Source organism: Argopecten irradians, chromosome 2, assembly GCF_041381155.1.
Source record: "Argopecten irradians isolate NY chromosome 2, Ai_NY, whole genome shotgun sequence".
Classification (NCBI taxonomy): Eukaryota; Metazoa; Mollusca; class Bivalvia; order Pectinida; family Pectinidae; genus Argopecten; species Argopecten irradians.
The window spans coordinates 52,414,589-52,432,845 of NC_091135.1; the positions used below are offsets into that span (position 1 = coordinate 52,414,589).

At 34.3% G+C, this 18,257-nt stretch overlaps 2 protein-coding genes across 15 annotated transcripts in view; one reads left to right on the forward strand and one right to left on the reverse strand.

The window, feature by feature from the left end:
- LOC138315893 (uncharacterized) overlaps positions 1-18,257 on the forward strand; it is a 61,297-nt gene that overhangs the window by 38,760 nt on the left and 4,280 nt on the right. For 13 of the 14 annotated variants that reach the window (XM_069257218.1, XM_069257219.1, XM_069257215.1 and 10 more), the window contains 2 exons: positions 14,233-14,441; positions 15,382-15,426. In XM_069257218.1, the coding sequence (XP_069113319.1) occupies positions 14,233-14,441; positions 15,382-15,426 (254 nt within the window). The remainder of the gene's footprint in view (positions 1-14,232; positions 14,442-15,381; positions 15,427-18,257) is intronic. The other variant, XM_069257217.1, reaches the window with a different exon arrangement.
- On the reverse strand, positions 1,679-12,647 carry LOC138315895 (fatty acid-binding protein homolog 6-like). Its single transcript, XM_069257230.1, has 5 exons — positions 12,283-12,647; positions 11,106-11,223; positions 10,352-10,524; positions 6,568-6,681; positions 1,679-3,472 (listed from the first exon to the last, which is right to left on the reverse strand). The coding sequence occupies exons 2-5, from the start codon at positions 11,176-11,178 to the stop codon at positions 3,407-3,409; spliced, it is 426 nt and encodes a 141-aa protein (XP_069113331.1). The 5' UTR covers positions 11,179-11,223; positions 12,283-12,647; the 3' UTR covers positions 1,679-3,406.

The window sequence follows — 18,257 nt, forward strand, 5'->3', positions numbered from 1 at the left end:
GATAGGTTCCGAGTCTTGTTTCACCTTTTACTTATTCAAATAGCACTAATCCATAAATAAGTTAGATTAATTACCTTAGCTTGGGTTAAATAATCTTCAGGCATTGTTGTTAGCTTTAAAGGCAGGAGAGACGTTTCAACACAGGATATACTTTAATATTAATTTCATTAGTGTTAGTCTTACGATGCTTATGTTCAAAAATTCTCACCCCTCGTGATTTCATATCTTTGTGAATGATGCACAAAAATGTATGTTTAAAACGTGATATACCACAGCATTAGAATTATGGGTTGTTCGCGAGGATCGGTTATTCAGTTTCCCATTGATATTCACAGTTCTTCAGTGATATGTCCAGTTCTTCAGTGTTATACTCAGTTCTTCAGTGATATGTTCCGTTCTTCAGTGATATGTTCAGTTCTTTAGTGATATGTCCAGTTCTTCAGTGTTATACTCAGTTCTTCAGTGATATGTTCAGTTCTTCAGTGATATGTTCAGTTCTTCAGTGAAATGTTCAGTTCTTCAGTGATATGTTCAGTTTTTCAGTGATATGTTCAGTTCTTCAGTGATATGTTCAGTTCTTCAGTGATATGTTCAGTTCTTCAGTGAAATGTTCAGTTCTTCAGTGATATGTTCAGTTTTTCAATGATATGTTCAGTTGTTCAGTGAAATGTTCAGTTCTTCAGTGATATGTTTAAGTTCTTCAGTGAAATGTTCAGTTCTTCAGTGATATGTTCAGTTCTTTAGTGATATGTTCAGTTCTTCAGTGAAATGTTCAGTTCTTCAGTGATATGTTCAGTTCTTCAGTGATATGTTCAGTTCTTCAGTGATGTCCCCAGTTCTTCAGTGATATACTCAGTTCTTCAGTGATATGTTCAGTTCTTCAGTGATATGTTCAGTTCTTTAGTGATATGTCCAGTTCTTCAGTGTTATACTCAGTTCTTCAGTGATATGTTCAGTTCTTCAGTGATATGTTCAGTTCTTCAGTGAAATGTTCAGTTCTTCAGTGATATGTTCAGTTTTTCAGTGATATGTTCAGTTCATCAGTGATATGTTCAGTTCTTCAGTGATATGTTCAGTTCTTCAGTGATATGTTCAGTTTTTCAGTGATATGTTCAGTTGTTCAGTGAAATGTTCAGTTCTTCAGGGATATGTTTAAGTTCTTCAGTGAAATGTTCAGTTCTTCAGTGATATGTTCAGTTCTTTAGTGATATGTTCAGTTCTTCAGTGAAATGTTCAGTTCTTCAGTGATATGTTCAGTTTTTCAGTGATATGTTCAGTTCTTTAGTGATATGTTCAGTTCTTTAGTGATATGTTCAGTTCTTTAGTGAAATGTTCAGTTCCTCAGTGATATGTTCAGTTCTTCAGTGATATGTTCAGTTCATCAGTGATATGTTCACTATGTCAGATATAAGGGTTGTTGGTTATTCATCGATATTAGCGTACTTCTATAGTGTATGGTAAGCATGCTTCGTGTTATTCAGTATAACATTTGGAACACTGAGGCGAAATCGAGTCACTTTTTGGCCCTCTCCCTTTGGATGCAAGTTTGTTGTGAGTTACGTTTTATTTTCCGAAGGTTGCTATCTTTCCAAGGGTATTCATTTCTTCCTTTACAAACATAGCCTCATACGAATCTTAAATAGTCATTACAATGGAAAAGAAAAAAATCCAAGAAATCTTGTTTAAAAAGGGGGTTAAGTTTATTTTGTTTTCCGTCCTATTAACAGCCAAATTAACTTCACTGCAAAAGTCCTGCAACAAACTCTCAAAGTCCACTTTGACATACAAGTGATACCATCGTGGTGCCATGCGGGCCTAAGACGACCTGAATTAATAAAGGTCATGTGACCGGGTTAACGACAGGTATCAATGGAACACATAGATGGTAACACAAATATCGGTTACAGAATAATTACTGCCATTTATCAAGATATTCAATTTTGAAAAGTTCTATTTATAAACTTCAGGAAGATTACTTATTTCGGATATGTCATAACAAAAACATGACAACCTTTGAATATGAAACTCATAAAGGCGTACTCAAGTAAAAAAAATATTCTTAAAGTTAAGATCTATTTCAGCGAACCTAACTGTTAAACCTAATTAGATTTCAGAAAAGAATCGACTTAAATGTCTTTATATCTACAATTTAAATACGAATGGCGGATCACAAATTCAGAAGAGGCGATAACACACATATCAGTAACACTATTTTAAATAATTGTTTTTGTGTTGAAAAATACAAAACTTCTCAGCTATCAGATTAAAGAACAAAGACTCCTAACCATAATTAATCTATACAAATACGTATATTCATCGGGCCCACATTGACTGTATGTCACGTAAAAACAGGAATACATGTGTACCTACCCCGGGTACTAGGACCGAACCACAATGGCTTTCATCGGGATGAATGTCATTTAGACAGGAGTTTGAACAATGAACTATAAACAATGAACGAGATTTGATATAATAACAAAAAATAACCTAAAATTTAGATGTTTTGGGATATTAGTATAACATCTAACTATTCATAGAAATGCATATATTCATGTTTACACTAACAGGTAAGCATAGTTCGAATTTTTTTTTGCAAATGTTCGAAATGAAAGGAAACATTCGTGATACATTCAAACTTAGTTTAAACGATTTTAAGTAAAACATACTGTAGTCTCCCAAAACCAGGCGCGCACTTCCCACACGCAAAACGGCACATACACCTGCGACCATGACACTGGCTGTTAATAGGATGTGAATCTTATTGACCAACAAACAAATGCAATGATTTTACGCAAAGACAAGACTGGTGTTACGTTAAGTAATACATTTTTTTCAACTTATTCACAACATCGATCGGTGTCCCTTCCATCCAGAATTTGTCTTAAATGACTAGTAGTACTGACATACAAGTAATCTGTTGTGAACATAATCATTTCTCCGGTTTTAACTTGTCAAAGCAAAACGACCATCGTTGTTTACAACTCTTAGTTTGAACGTTGCGCATTATACCTTATTTAATTAATGTATACGCTAAAACGTTTTAGCACCGTATTTCAATTTTAATTGATATACTTACACACTTATGCATGTATGCTTCGGCGTTAATTAGGATAAATGTCATAGATGATCGATCACTAATTGCGAGATTAAAACATTAAATGTGACTCAGCACATATAGACTACCAATTTCTCACTTCTTGGTATAGCATTACTCCACTTTACACATGCCATGGCTGAATGCACGTTTAGATCCTCTTTGCGTTTTGCGTCAAAACCCATACACATATACATATATAATGTATTTACACATGTTCCACATTCTCAAAAAATATGTTAACTTTATTGCCGTTTAACTGTTTTGGCAAAATCTGTATGTTCTGTATGTTGTCGTCTTTATCCATGTTTCTCACGGTTTGGGTTGCTTCTTGAATATTCGCACGGATGTTAGATTTTTTCCCTCGGCGACAAATGTCTGCAAACGTAAATGTTAAGATTTATTTTACTTTCTAGATACAGTATAACCCTTCTAACTCGAATTTACATTCCTCGAAATACCCTCCCCCCCTTTCCCATTCCTGGAACTCAACCGTGTCACTATATAATACAATTACATGATAATCGTCAAATACCCATCATTACTCAACACAAGAGTTATAACCCTTCCATCAAATACAATTACATGATAATGAAACAATCAATTATCAACACAAGAGTCTTACTTTTCTGTATCTTGTCAGCATTTTTAAAACAATTGTATGGTGCAGTCTTAATTTTCTTGTACTCTTGTCAGCAATGTTTATAAACATGACATCTCTTTATGAAATAAAGTTGTGCTAATGAGTGTCCATATAAAGAGCTTGTGGATGTTTAACAATACAGGTAGTTGGAACATGTTCTGGAATGCCCAGCTATGTTTGTCCGTGGCGGTGGAGAGGTCCTCATCCATATGGAATTTTATTAGCTTGCCAAGAATGTATGACATAGCAGACTTATTAGGCACCTTTGTTATTTGTCATTTAATATGAGGTATACTATACTTCTCGGACACAGCATGATTCAAGCGTTATCTTGAAATGGTTCAGAAAGTTAGACAGTGTGGTGTAACGAAAATCTACATTCACATTGGTAACAGCAGTCTATTCGCCTTTTGTCCGTCACATTGGTAACAGCAGTCTATTCGCCTTTTGTCCGTCTTCGTGCGTCGTGCGTCGTCCGTCGCGTCGTCCGTCGTGCGTCGGATGTCTGCAAACAATTTATATTTTCGACTTCTTCTCAAAAACCGCTGAAGCAAATTCAATGAAATATTGCACAAACCTTCTAAGGCATAAGGCCAATCAAAATTGTGAATTATATGGTCCCCACCCCCCTGGGGGCTATGGGATGGGCCAAAAGGGGGTAAAATTCACTATAATTTCAAAAATCTTCTTCTCCACTCACAGATGTGATGGAATCAAATACTCTTTACAAATAGAAAGGTCTAAAGGTCCTTTAAAAAAATTGTGAATTATATGACCCTGGGGTCTCAGGTTTCCCCTTGGGGGAGAGTGTTAAGTTTACTATAGTTTATATAGGAAAAACACATTTTTAGCCCCCCATCATCAGATGGTGGCCTGTTCAAATCGCTTTTTGTCCGTGGTCCGTCGTCCGTCCGTCCGTTCGTCCGTTAACAATTCTTGTTATCGCTATTTCTCAGAAAGTGCTGAAGGGATCTGTCTCACATTTCATATGTAGGTTCCCCTAGGGCCCTAGTTGTGCATATTGCATTTTGGGACCAATCGGTTAACAAGATGGCCGCCAGGCAGCCATCTCTTGTTGAGCATTATTTGGTCATTTGTAAAAGGAAATGAGTCAAATGTTGTCAGAATTATACCTATGAAATGGCCATTGAATCCTATTAACAAATTTTCCATGACTGACTCCCAGGGGCCTTAGGGGTAGGGCCAAAAGAGGTCAAATAAGCTAAAACTTCAAAAATCTTCTTCTGAAATTCTGGAACTGGTAGAATCAAATACTCTTCATAGATGGAAAGGTCTTAAGGTCCTTTACAAAAATTGTGAATTATATGACCCTGGGGTCTCATGTTTCCCCCTGGGGAGGGGGTCAAGTTTACTATAGTTTATATAAGAAAAACACATTTATGAATGTTATCTGCTTATTTTTCATAGGAAATTAGTCAAACTGGGTTAGAATTATTAGCCTGAGATAGCATTTTATCGTCATATCCATATTGGTCCTGGCCGACCCCCAGGGGCCTTAGGGGCGAGGCCAAAAAGGGTAAAATAGGCTAAAACTTCAAAATGCTTCTTCTGAATTCACAGATTTGATGGAACCAAATACTTTTCATAGATTGGAAGGTTTTAAAGCCCTTTACAAAAATTGTGAATTTCATCTCCCTGGGATCTCAGATTTTCCCCTGGTGAGAGGGTCAAATTTACTATAGGCTATATAGGAAAAACACATTTATGAACATTATTTGCTTAGTTTTAATAGGGAATTAGTCAAACTGGGTTAGCATTTTAACACCATATCCATATTGGTCCTGACTGACCCCCAGGGACCAGAGAGGCGGGGCCAAAATGGGTCAAAATGGCTAAAATTTCAAAAATCTTCTTCTGAATTCACAGGTTTGATGGAACCAAATAATCTCCATAGATTAAAAAGTGAAATTTATAAAATCACTAACACTGACTGACTTCTAGTTTGGTTTTGTTGTTTAATGTTAGCAAAGCAAATTGGAATTTTAAGCATAAGGTTTGGTAACATAATACACTAACTACCAAAATGAAAAAAAAAAAAAAAAATTAAAATTCTAATACGAAAGTTCAACTTTAAAGTTTATTTTAATTCGTAAATATTTTTTATAGATTTGAACCAACATTGTAATGCAGCACATAGGTGACCGTCAAGGCCTCTTGGGCCTCTTGTTCTTTTTCTTGCGAGTGATATTGAATTTGGGTTTTCTTTGAAATTGCTATTGTACGTGAATCAAGACAATACACTATGATTTCAAGACATCAAAAGATTGTCAAAAATTTGATATAACTAATAGCAGTGGTAATGTGGGTAGAAGTAAGATCAAAATTCCTAAACAAAAACCAAAATAATTTATGTGAAAGTGAAAATATGGGTCAATTTTTATATCTTTGAACAATTTAAGTACTATGTATCTCTGAATTTCTCAAAAAAGGAGTTTATATTCTGGTGGCATCAAAGCGTTCCGATTAGGTTATAGCAAACATCCGAGACCATGTAGATTAACAGATAACAACGTAACTGGACTTAAATCTGACGATCTTGTTGTTCATAATGCTATTATGTAATTCCGCCCATTCATTAACCATTGGAAGCTGTTATCGACTCATAAGTCGTATGCTTCAATGTATCGTGTGTATATCGCATCAAATTTGTTAAAGGTAAGACTAACTGATAAAGAAATGCCAAATGCGTACTAATATGAATATTCGCAGTTCATGATTCTGACATGAATATTCATACAGCGATTTATTTCAACACTTGAGTAAGTTTTACATGTATATCATGTTGAGCGAAATTTAGTTGAAAACTTACTACTGTCATGGTGTCATCATCTGTTTTGGTCCTCGTTATTTTAGAGTTCACATCGCTGGCCTTCGTTCCTTTCTGATAGTGCACAAGAGAATCATCCTCTATCATGAAAGTTGACTGAAACAATACATAAACAATGGGTCAGCTTACAATGGGTCAGCTCCCAACCATCTCTGCCAGTACGGTACACTCAGGCGGAGTATAGTATTGAACACCCTTGGCTAGCAAAGTTGACTTCTGTAAACCGACATATTTTCGTAAGCAATTTAATTTCGAGTATTTCGGGATTAATTAGCGTTCTCGAAAATAAATCAAAGCGAAATACTTCAATTAAAGATACTGATTAAGAACATGTATGGCGAAATTAAATCTTGGTGAATGTAATTTGGTTTAGAGTATCAACAAGAGCTTTATTTCGTATACTTTACTGACCGATAATGGATAACATAAAACAACATAACAAGGATGTAATCTGGTCATCACTCGTCATTGATGTAAGGTCATTAATTATTATAATTACTAAACCGGAGCTTAAAATAATTACAATAGTAAATATATAACAGTATTAATACAATTACAGTATTTAGCTAGTGGATATGTCGTATCCGTATAACATACAATTACAGTATTTAGCTAGTGGATATGTCGTATCCGTATAACAGACAATTACAGTATTTAGCTAGTGGATATGTCGTATCCGTATAACAGACAATTACAGTATTTAGCTAGTGGATATGTCGTATCCGTATAACATACAATTACAGTATTTAGCTAGTGGATATGTCGTATCCGTGTAACAGACAAATACAGTATTTAGCTAGTGGATATGTCGTATCCGTATAACATACAATTACAGTATTTAGCTAGTGGATATGTCGTATCCGTGTAACATACAATTACAGTATTTAGCTAGTGGATATGTCGTATCCGTGTAACATACAATTACAGTATTTAGCTAGTGGATATGTCGTATCCGTATAACATACAATTACAGTATTTAGCTAGTGGATATGTCGTATCCGTTAACAGACAATTACAGTATTTAGCTAGTGGATATGTCGTATCCGTATAACATACAATTACAGTATTTAGCTAGTGGATATGTCGTATCCGTATAACATACAATTACAGTATTTAGCTAGTGGATATGTCGTATCCGTATAACATACAATTACAGTATTTAGCTAGTGGATATGTCGTATCCGTATAACAGACAATTACAGTATTTAGCTAGTGGATATGTCGTATCCGTATAACAGACAATTACAGTATTTAGCTAGTGGATATGTCGTATCCGTATAACAGACAATTACAGTATTTAGCTAGTGGATATGTCGTATCCGTATAACAGACAATTACAGTATTTAGCTAGTGGATATGTCGTATCCGTATAACAGGCAATTACAGTATTTAGCTAGTGGATATGTCGTATCCGTATAACATACAATTACAGTATTTAGCTAGTGGATATGTCGTATCCGTATAACATACAATTACAGTATTTAGCTAGTGGATATGTCGTATCCGTATAACATACAATTACAGTATTTAGCTAGTGGATATGTCGTATCCGTATAACATACAATTACAGTATTTACTAGTGGATATGTCGTATCCGTATAACTGACAATTACAGTATTTAGCTAGTGGATATGTCGTATCCTATAACATACAATTACAGTATTTAGCTAGTGGATATGTCGTATCCGTATAACATACAATTACAGTATTTAGCTAGTGGATATGTCGTATCCGTATAACATACAATTACAGTATTTAGCTAGTGGATATGTCGTATCCGTATAACATACAATTACAGTATTTAGCTAGTGGATATGTCGTATCCGTATAACATACAATTACAGTATTTAGCTAGTGGATATGTCGTATCCGTATAACATACAATTACAGTATTTAGCTAGTGGATATGTCGTATCCGTATAACATACAATTACAGTATTTAGCTAGTGGATATGTCGTATCCGTATAACATACTGTTACAGTATTTAGCTAGTGGATATGTCGTATCCGTATACCATACAATTACAGTATTTAGCTAGTGGATATGTCGTATCAGTATAACAGACAATTACAGTATTTAGCCAGTGGATTTGTCGTATCAGTCAGACGTCTTATTGGTTCCATTTTGTTCTCCTTTATATTTTACACAATAATTGAGGGTTGATTCGAACATTACAACGGAATATTTACTCTCCGTATAAACTTGAACTATTTGGAAAAAATAGTATCGGACCTATATATATATATATTTGTATTTCATGTTTACATACTACTTAAAACCGATCGCAGGCCGACGAAAAATAACAGGACCATAAAAGGTACAAACATCTAAAAACCACCTACATATGCCCACGTTCGTTTGAAGACATGTTGGGTCTTGGTGATCTGATAAAAACTGCCATATATCATAAGCTTATCGTACTGCTCTATCACCGTGAAATCATAAAGTATCATTAACTTTATGTTCTACGTTTATGTTAATTTGCGCAATAATTCCCCACCATATAATTTTGCCATATTGCATATAAATGTTTCTAATTTTGATAATGGACCGAAATTTTTAAGATTTAAATCGTTTATCTCTGGGTCAAGTACCATACATAAGTGTCACTTAAGTCTTATCAATATTTAAGTGTTCTTATGTTTGGAAAATTTATTTCCAACCAACAACGAATCCACTTATCTAACATTTATACTATATCACAAAATATCCAATCAAATTGAATGATGCGTTTCCATAGGGAAGCTTACACGTTCCAAGCAATAAGGTAAGTTTGACAAAGATCATACAACATTTGTAATTGTTTTCTCACTACAATTATTTATTCACTATCAGTAATTAATCAAACAGAGAAAGCTCATAGTTCATAGATCATTACTTATCTGATCGAGTTTTTACTAAAGAAATGAAGAACCGAAATGACCAATGTTAAAGTAGCTATGCATGTGTTCTACCACTGCCCTCTATAAGAATGATTGAATTACGTTGGACTCAAGATATTTTAGTTTCTTACAATTACATTGGATAATTTCTGAAGAAATTTAATCCGGTATTTAATATTCTGAATCTTTCTGAATTTCTAGTAAAGTACTATTCTAGGAGATAATTACGTTATCAGTGCTTAAGAATCAACGACAGTAGTAAGTTACGGAATCAATATGTGAAATGACGTGATATTTGCCATATTAACACGTGAAGAGCATAGTCAGTGGTGACCTAATTACCATTTAGTGTATTATTAATTGGGATAGTTACGGTATAATTAAATACACCGTCAATGATACTTTAACAACAGGTATACATAGATGTAACTAGGATAAAAAAAACTGTCACACCACGATACACAATGTCGAGGTGTAATCTCTACAAGCGTAACCATTATCATTTAAATTCTTGTACATGTCTACTCATGAACAATACATGTTCATTTATCTAGTGTACTATACCTATCTGGATTAATCGACTTCGTAATTTGCTTCTATAACGTATCATTTCGTCTACAATGATAAAACCGGACATTTTAGTTTCAATTCCAATATTAACACAGGTGAATGAGAGTAAATAAACTTTATCTTTATTGCTGTCACCTAAGTTACTACACTATCAGACACATGTACGTAAGTTTACTTTTGTCATTACATAATCAACTCTTTGGTCAGGACCATCACGAGTCGAACAGTTAAGAAAGATCGAATTCATAATGCTGTTGAATCAAGATGTGTTATTGACTTCTTAAAGTCATTAAAGAATTTCAACGATAGATACCTTACAATTTCTTCCGTCGGGGGTTACTTCATCAAATTCCTCTCCAATTTTAAAATGTAGATGATTGTTTTTAAATGTCGATGTCATATGCATCGTCCATTCGTCGCCATCTTGTATGATCTCTTCATAGCTTGTAAGGGTATTACCTACTTTACGGAGGACAAAGTTGACCCCTACGACATAAAAGGAAGCTACAACTAAAATGAATTACAGTATCACAACAACAACAACAACAACAAAAACAAACTCAATAGCACTCATTGTCACGCTTACAATATTCATTCTGCAGTAGATAATGGTATGCAAACGTAAAATACGGCAAATTCTATAACTGTGAATAAGTTCCCAGAATGTCAACATTTATATTTTATTATTTTTGATACACTGTTTGAGAATATGAATGTCGATTTGATACTCAAAATCAGTCGATTACTGAAAAGATACATAATCTACTCAAAGCAGATTATTGTTTCACTTAACTTAATAACTTGACATGTGGTACTAAATCGGACCACCGCTTTCGCAATGATAAATAAGTTCAAGACAATAACAGTATCTACTTAGCATAAACATTAGCATTATACATCTAAAAACATACAAATACACACTTTTGAATGTCGCTAACGCGCATAGTTTTCTATTCATATTTAAAAACGGATTACACAGAGTACTTGTTACATATACATGTATTTCCTTTTTACTAATGTTTCTGTCTTTAAACTTATTATGAACATGAGACATTTAAGGTACAAACCGACAGTCTTCATATACTCGTCCCAGCGTTCGTCATTCTTTTCCAGTTTCCAGTAACCTACAACTGCAGCCATGTCTTCAACCTACGCTAACGTATGGGAAAAACTACCTACAACACCCTGTAAAATTAGATATTAATTCACATACTTCATCGATACGTTCTCCATATGAATCACAGTTACACGATACTGCAGAAATGTCTTCTAATATAAATTCTTCCTAATGCTGAAAGTTTTAGATTTATTTATCATATTCTGGGTAGGAAAGGCACTTCAGAAACTTGTCTATGTGGAAGAAACTATAACGATCTATTTTTATTATCTTTATAAGAATCTTTCTATGCGAAATGCTTTTGCTGGCATACAGAACTCCTTCTGAAGGCAACCTGACGGTTACATACTCATAATTGATTTTTGACATTTGATAATGTTCAACTTAATGTGTGAATATATAGAATTTATGGGTTCTTTTCCGAATATTTCCAAAAGTATCTAAATTGATTTTGACGTATCAAGCCGATGCTATCACGATATTTAATGTGAATTGCGTTTAGATAAGGCTCGTCTTTGTAATAGAACTAACCTGACATTTCAAATAATTTCGGATAGGCATACCCAAGTGTAGATTTATGCTCTTTTGTCAACTTAACGTTGAACTCACTTTTCTTACAATCAGTAGAAAAATGTACTTAATGGTATATCTATTACTTTTAGGGGAAACATTATCTTCTGATATATCCATTACTTCAAAAATCAGTTCCATGAAATCAATTTTAACAAAATTGGAATGAAATTTTCCATAAATTGAACTTTGCATATTACACATATATCAAATATCACTCTATGTATACCTTATGTATAAATCGATTTGTATGCCAAACTGCTACTGCTAGACTAATGAATTCGTAATATGATACCATAACGTATTCATACGATAATATAGGATCCATGATCGGATCAAATTCGATAATTTTATTGTATACATTGTGACCTGACTATTTAATTTGATACACAATATTTAAACCGATTTCGTTTGAAATTTTGTCCTTATAATTGCCGGATCATGCTGATAGTTGATGCATTCAAATGTACCATAAATCACGACACGATTGATTACATAGCTTTGTATAGCATACCACCACATACCAATTATCGTGTTGGCACCGCATAAATACTCACGGTTAGACTGCCCCTATGGTCCTGGCTGGATTCTGGCCTAGATCGGTGACTGTGACTTTCCTTATGTTTTTGTCTGGCTTGCACTGTCTAAGTTATTTCCAGTAGCTTTACCTGTGGTGGGGATAGTTTAGTTAAGTAGATATCATTGTAGGGATAGAGATATAGGTAGAGGATACCCTTAGACTTTATACATTAGGTCAATAATGATGGGAGATAAAGGCTGTTTGGTTGATAAGGGCCATGTAGTTCAAAATAGTCCTACACGTTACATGTCCTTAAATGACCACGTGGCAATCAGCCTGAATGCAAATATTCAAGGCTAAGCCATTCTCTCAGACACAACATGTCTGTTATTATCTGCTCTACGCCAAAACATACTCCCACGATATTCAATGTCCTCCTCATCATCCAAGGTTACGACAGCGGTGGAAAATCCCGTGTGGCTATACATGGACATTTGCATCTGCTCTTGATAATGTACATAGGTCATGTAGTTAAACAACACAGTTTGATATATTTCTGCTATAGGATTGCCATAAATCTTATTGGCGTTTGACACGGTTTTACTATTTCACCATTATTGTATTGTTTTCGATATCTGAGTATCTATTACATTTTGAATATCCACTATTTACAATACATTTTGTTACAATTGCATCTGAAATTTCGGTAAGAAGGCAGACGTGTTCGGTGTCTACTTAACATTTTGAAGCTGCGATATTCATTACACTAGTTGACGTTTTACTCTTGGTTGTTGTCTGATACGAGTTTTTTAATATGAAAAGTGCTTTCAAGTGTTTTTGTATAATCATCAAATGGTCATCGTCAAACAAATGTTCAATTCCTTTCGCATAACTAAAACACGTTATTCAACATCATCATCAAAAACACAGACTGTTAAGATGTCCCCCTGAACCCTCTAGGATGAAGGATATTAGAGACATACAAATGTTATGCTGTCACCTCTAGTAGGTAGCATTTTATGCAAATAAAACCTTAAATACATAATGTAATGTTTTGTCCAATAACTGGACAAATAATTTCTGAATAGAATCAATACATACCCTATGAAATACATATTGAATTATTAAATAATTAGGGCCTATAATTGACGATTTGCCACGGGGGATCGTAATGTCTGCAATTTGTCCAGACCCATTGTCTGGAAGGAATCCTGTCCTCTTGGTCATTAACCACTACAAATTTACTGTCCTCCGCCCCAACAAAAGGATTAGCCATTGATTCATACGCCATTTCCTGTAGTTTAAAATACGATAATTGATGCGGTCTAACAAGATCAAGCGATCCATATTATCGATATGTAGCGTGTTCACGTATCAGTCCATTGCAGTTAATCATTTAGAAATGGTCATGCTCGCTCTGTGTGTCTCGCCTAGCAACGGATATCGTGTGTCGTACCTCATTTCTATGGAAACAGGCTGATAGGTAATCTTGATCTGAATCACGTCGTCCGTGATTTACCTATGATTTTCGCTGTAGTAATCGGGGATGTTCTGTAGCTAAGGGAAACTGTAAAATTACGTACGGTTTGTGTATTCTGAAAGTGGGACTGGTTTAGATAATTAATTGGATATAACAATGGGTTACAAATGGACGACTAGACCGCATAGATGTTTTACCAAAACCTGTCTGTTTACGTTGCAATTGAGTCATTTTGATATGGCCACGGTGTTGTAAATCTCAGTTTGTAAACATTGGATAAAACAATATGTTCCAATGGGATTTATTGCCTATACATGACACGACAGGTGGTCACATTGGATGAGTGTGGCCCAGTTATACTGAAAGGTATCACTAAAACGGCCAGCCATTATCTACTGTAATTACCGGGTTGTGTTGCATATTGCATGCGCTTGCACCATTATCAGGACATTCGGTCCCATTTTAGTGATACTTAATTACCACGAACTTATCCTTGATGCATTTCAGAAGCTGTACCACCAACAGCAACAAATCCAGAGTATACAGAATCAGCTAGCACAGCAGCAACAACAGTACGCCGATACCAACATCTACCGCAGTCAGCTGGCCGCCAGTCTCAGGGCGTTCAAACCAAAAGACTGGACCCCTCTCAAGTCATCCGATACCGATACCTCCTTCTTCAGATGTAAGCCGGTCACCTGCCAGGCACCCGAAAGGTGAGTCGATATTGCTGGTAGTTATTGTATGCTGGAATAAAAGTTAAAATATATCAAAACATCCAAAAGTGAGAAGAAGAAAAAAGAGTCGAGCAGATAATTTGATGACATTTTGTTATCTTATTTTTGTAATTTGGAAAGAACGAAAAAAATTGAATTACGTGATTTGGTCTTTAGGACCAAATTGTAGTATCACATAGTACTTGTGTAATATGACTAGTATTTGGTGGTATTATAAAAGGGCAACGACAGGTTACTCGATATGTAGGATATGGATAAGGTATATGGGAACGGGAAGTGGTCGTCATCTATCTATACGTAAAATAGCTAAAGGTAATGGTATGTAAAATAACGTGACTAAAGCTTTACGAAAGGCATTAGTGTCCCATTGAATTACGTTGTCCTTTATCCCATCACAACTCATTATTATAACGCATATAGTACTACATCAGTTAGGCATGGTTATGATTATAAACTTATAAACATATTGCGTATTGAAGAACGATTAGTATATTGATAAATAAATTAGTTCGTACACAAAAGGGAAAATTATTTTCATCAAAGTTGGCTCTGCTTCCAAAAATGAAACTGCATAGCAAATGTATACTCGTTGTATAATTAGTATGACCAGGTTTATAGAGTTCTGAAATATCATATATGAAATCTGTCTAACTGAAGTAATTTTCAGGAATATATGAAGATACACCAGATATTAAGCCATTGTTGGCTGAACTATAAAGATGTTCTTCTGCAACTAATCAGTGATGCTACTGGTCAAAAAATAAGTGTTGTTGGCGTTACATTCCCATACTAGATATACAGCGCATCTTTGTGATCATTAAAGCTCTAATATTTAATGTTTATTTAATTGTGGGGAGTAGATGAAGTACTTTTAGTTAGTTGTGAGTAATTAATTAGTACAGCGTTGGTCCTATAACAGGGAAACTGAGCGGAGACATCCGGTAGAGCTAGCGTTTATCACCAGGTGAGAAATGTACAGGTGTTGCAGGGTCTAATCAAACCTAATCAAACAATCGCATTGCAATAAGGACAAACGGTTGTAAATGTGAGAATCGTAATTTGGATGCGGAAATTAACAATTTTTTTATTCGTGAGAAAATGAATGTCTTTAATACTATATGGTTTATGTGTATGTTAACTGTTTATGGTTTATGTGTATGTTAACTGTTTAGGTCTGTTGTTAGCATGTCTAGTTGTTATATGGTTTATGTGTATGTTAACTGTTTAGGTCTGTTGTTAGCATGTCTAGTTGTTATATGGTTTATGTGTATGTTAACTGTTTAGGTCTGTTGTTAGCATGTCTAGTTGTTATATGGTTTATGTGTATGTTAACTGTTTAGGTCTGTTGTTAGCATGTCTAGTTGTTATATGGTTTATGTGTATGTTAACTGTTTAGGTCTGTTGTTAGCATGTCTAGTTGTTATAAGGTTTATGTGTATGTTAACTGTTTAGGTCTGTTGTTAGCATGTCTGTTGTTATATATGGTTTATGTGTATGTTAACTGTTTTAGGTCTGTTGTTAGCATGTCTAGTGTTGTAAAGGTTAAGGTTTATGTGTATGTTAACTGTTTATGGTTTATGTGTATGTTAACTGTTTAGGTCTGTTGTTAGCATGTCTAGTTGTTATATGGTTTATGTGTATGTTAACTGTTTAGGTCTGTTGTTAGCATGTCTAGTTGTTATATGGTTTATGTGTATGTTAACTGTTTAGGTCTGTTGTTAGCATGTCTAGTTGTTATATGGTTTATGTGTATGTTAACTGTTTAGGTCTGTTGTTAGCATGTCTAGTTGTTATATGGTTTATGTGTATGTTAACTGTTTAGGTCTGTTGTTAGCATGTCTAGTTGTTATATGGTTTATGTGTATGTTAACTGTTTAGGTCTGTTGTTAGCATGTCTAGTTGTTATATGGTTTATGTGTATGTTAACTGTTTAGGTCTGTTGTTAGCATGTCTGTTGTTATATGGTTTATGTGTATGTTAACTGTTTAGTCTGTTGTTAGCATGTCTGTTGTTATATGGTTATGTGTATGTTATGTTAGTCTGTTGTTAGCATGTCTTTTAGGTTATGTGTATGTTACTGTTTAGTGTTGTTAGTGTTGTTGTTTATGGTTTATTGTATGTTAACTGTTTAGGTCTGTTGTTAGCATGTCTAGTTGTTATAGGTTTATGTGTATGTTAACTGTTTAGGTCTGTTGTTAGCATGTCTAGTTGTTATATGGTTTATGTGTATGTTAACTGTTTAGGTCTGTTGTTAGCATGTCTAGTTGTTATTGGTTTATGTGTATGTTAACTGTTTAGGTCTGTTGTTAGCATGTCTAGTTGTTAGTTTAGTGTGTTGTATGTTTAGTCTGTTATATGGTTTATGTGTATGTTAACTGTTTAGGTCTGTTGTTAGCATGTCTAGTTGTTATATGGTTTATGTGTATGTTAACTGTTTATGGTTTATGTGTATGTTAACTGTTTAGGTCTGTTGTTAGCATGTCTAGTTGTTATATGGTTTATGTGTATGTTAACTGTTTAGGTCTGTTGTTACTGTTTGTGTTTTAGTTATGTTTAATGGTTTAATTGATATGTTAACTGTTTAGGTCTTGTTAGCATGTCTAGTTGTTATAAGGTTTATGTGTATGTTAACTGTTTATGGTTTATGTGTATGTTAACTGTTTAGGTCTGTTGTTAGCATGTCTAGTTGTTATATGGTTTATGTGTATGTTAACTGTTTAGGTTTGTTGTTAGCATGTCTAGTTGTTATATGGTTTATGTGTATGTTAACTGTTTAGGTCTGTTGTTAGCATGTCTAGTTGTTATATGGTTTATGTGTATGTTAACTGTTTAGGTCTGTTGTTAGCATGTCTAGTTGTTATAAGGTTTATGTGTATGTTAACTGTTTAGGTCTGTTGTTAGCATGTCTGGTTGTTATATGGTTTATGTGTATGTTAACTGTTTAGGTCTGTTGTTAGCATGTCTAGTTGTTATATGGTTTATGTGTATGTTAACTGTTTAGGTCTGTTGTTAGCATGTCTAGTTGTTATATGGTTTATGTGTATGTTAACTGTTTAGGTCTGTTGTTAGCATGTCTAGTTGTTATATGGTTTATGTGTATGTTAACTGTTTAGGTTTATGTGTCTGTTGTTAGCATGTCTAGTTGTGTGATCAAAACCAGTTATACAAACGGGTGGAGCATTGCAATGTTGTTTTACAATGTATATGTGTTTAACAAAACGATGACGTTTCAATATTCTGTTTACCTAACAAACAATAATTTTTGTGACTTCTTTAGCATGTTCGTTTTATTGGAAAGACGTATTATCTGTATGGACCAGGGAATGGAAACTTGATTAACGAATTGTTAAAATGATGGTTGGTAGGGCTCAGCGATTTTTAATTGATTAATCAAACTAACAATAGTTTAGATGAGAAAGTCTCGTTAAATCAAGACTTAAAAAATATTTCTCTTGGTGCATTGTTAATTACAATAATCTTAATGAATAGTGAGTGAATAGTAGTTTTATCTACAGCACATACACTTAGAAAAAAAAGATAGAAACATTTCATCATTTAAGTGTTTATAAAACTAAATAATTCTGTATAACAAAATGATGAAAAATAACAATAGCGGTGGGCAGGTTAAGCGAGAAATCATTATGTAAAAAGACCTTAAGAAAAGATTTATTCAGAGGAGCGATGATCAAGTAAGAATTCACCCGATAAAGCTTGATAGTTTTTTAAGAGTTTTGGAAATCATCCGTGAAGAAACATGATATAATACAGGATCGTACCTGGGCCAGAACGAGTTTT

Coding starts and splice junctions, on each gene's coding strand:
- LOC138315895 (XM_069257230.1), bottom strand. CDS start 11,178: ATGGCTGCAGTTGTAGGTTACTGGAAACTGGAAAAGAATGACGAACGC. Junction 6,682..10,351: donor CCGACGGAAGAAATTGTAAG/GTATCTATCGTT, acceptor GTATTGTTTCAG/TCAACTTTCATGATAGAGGA. Junction 3,473..6,567: donor ATGATGACACCATGACAGTA/GTAAGTTTTCAA, acceptor TTACGTTTGCAG/ACATTTGTCGCCGAGGGAAA.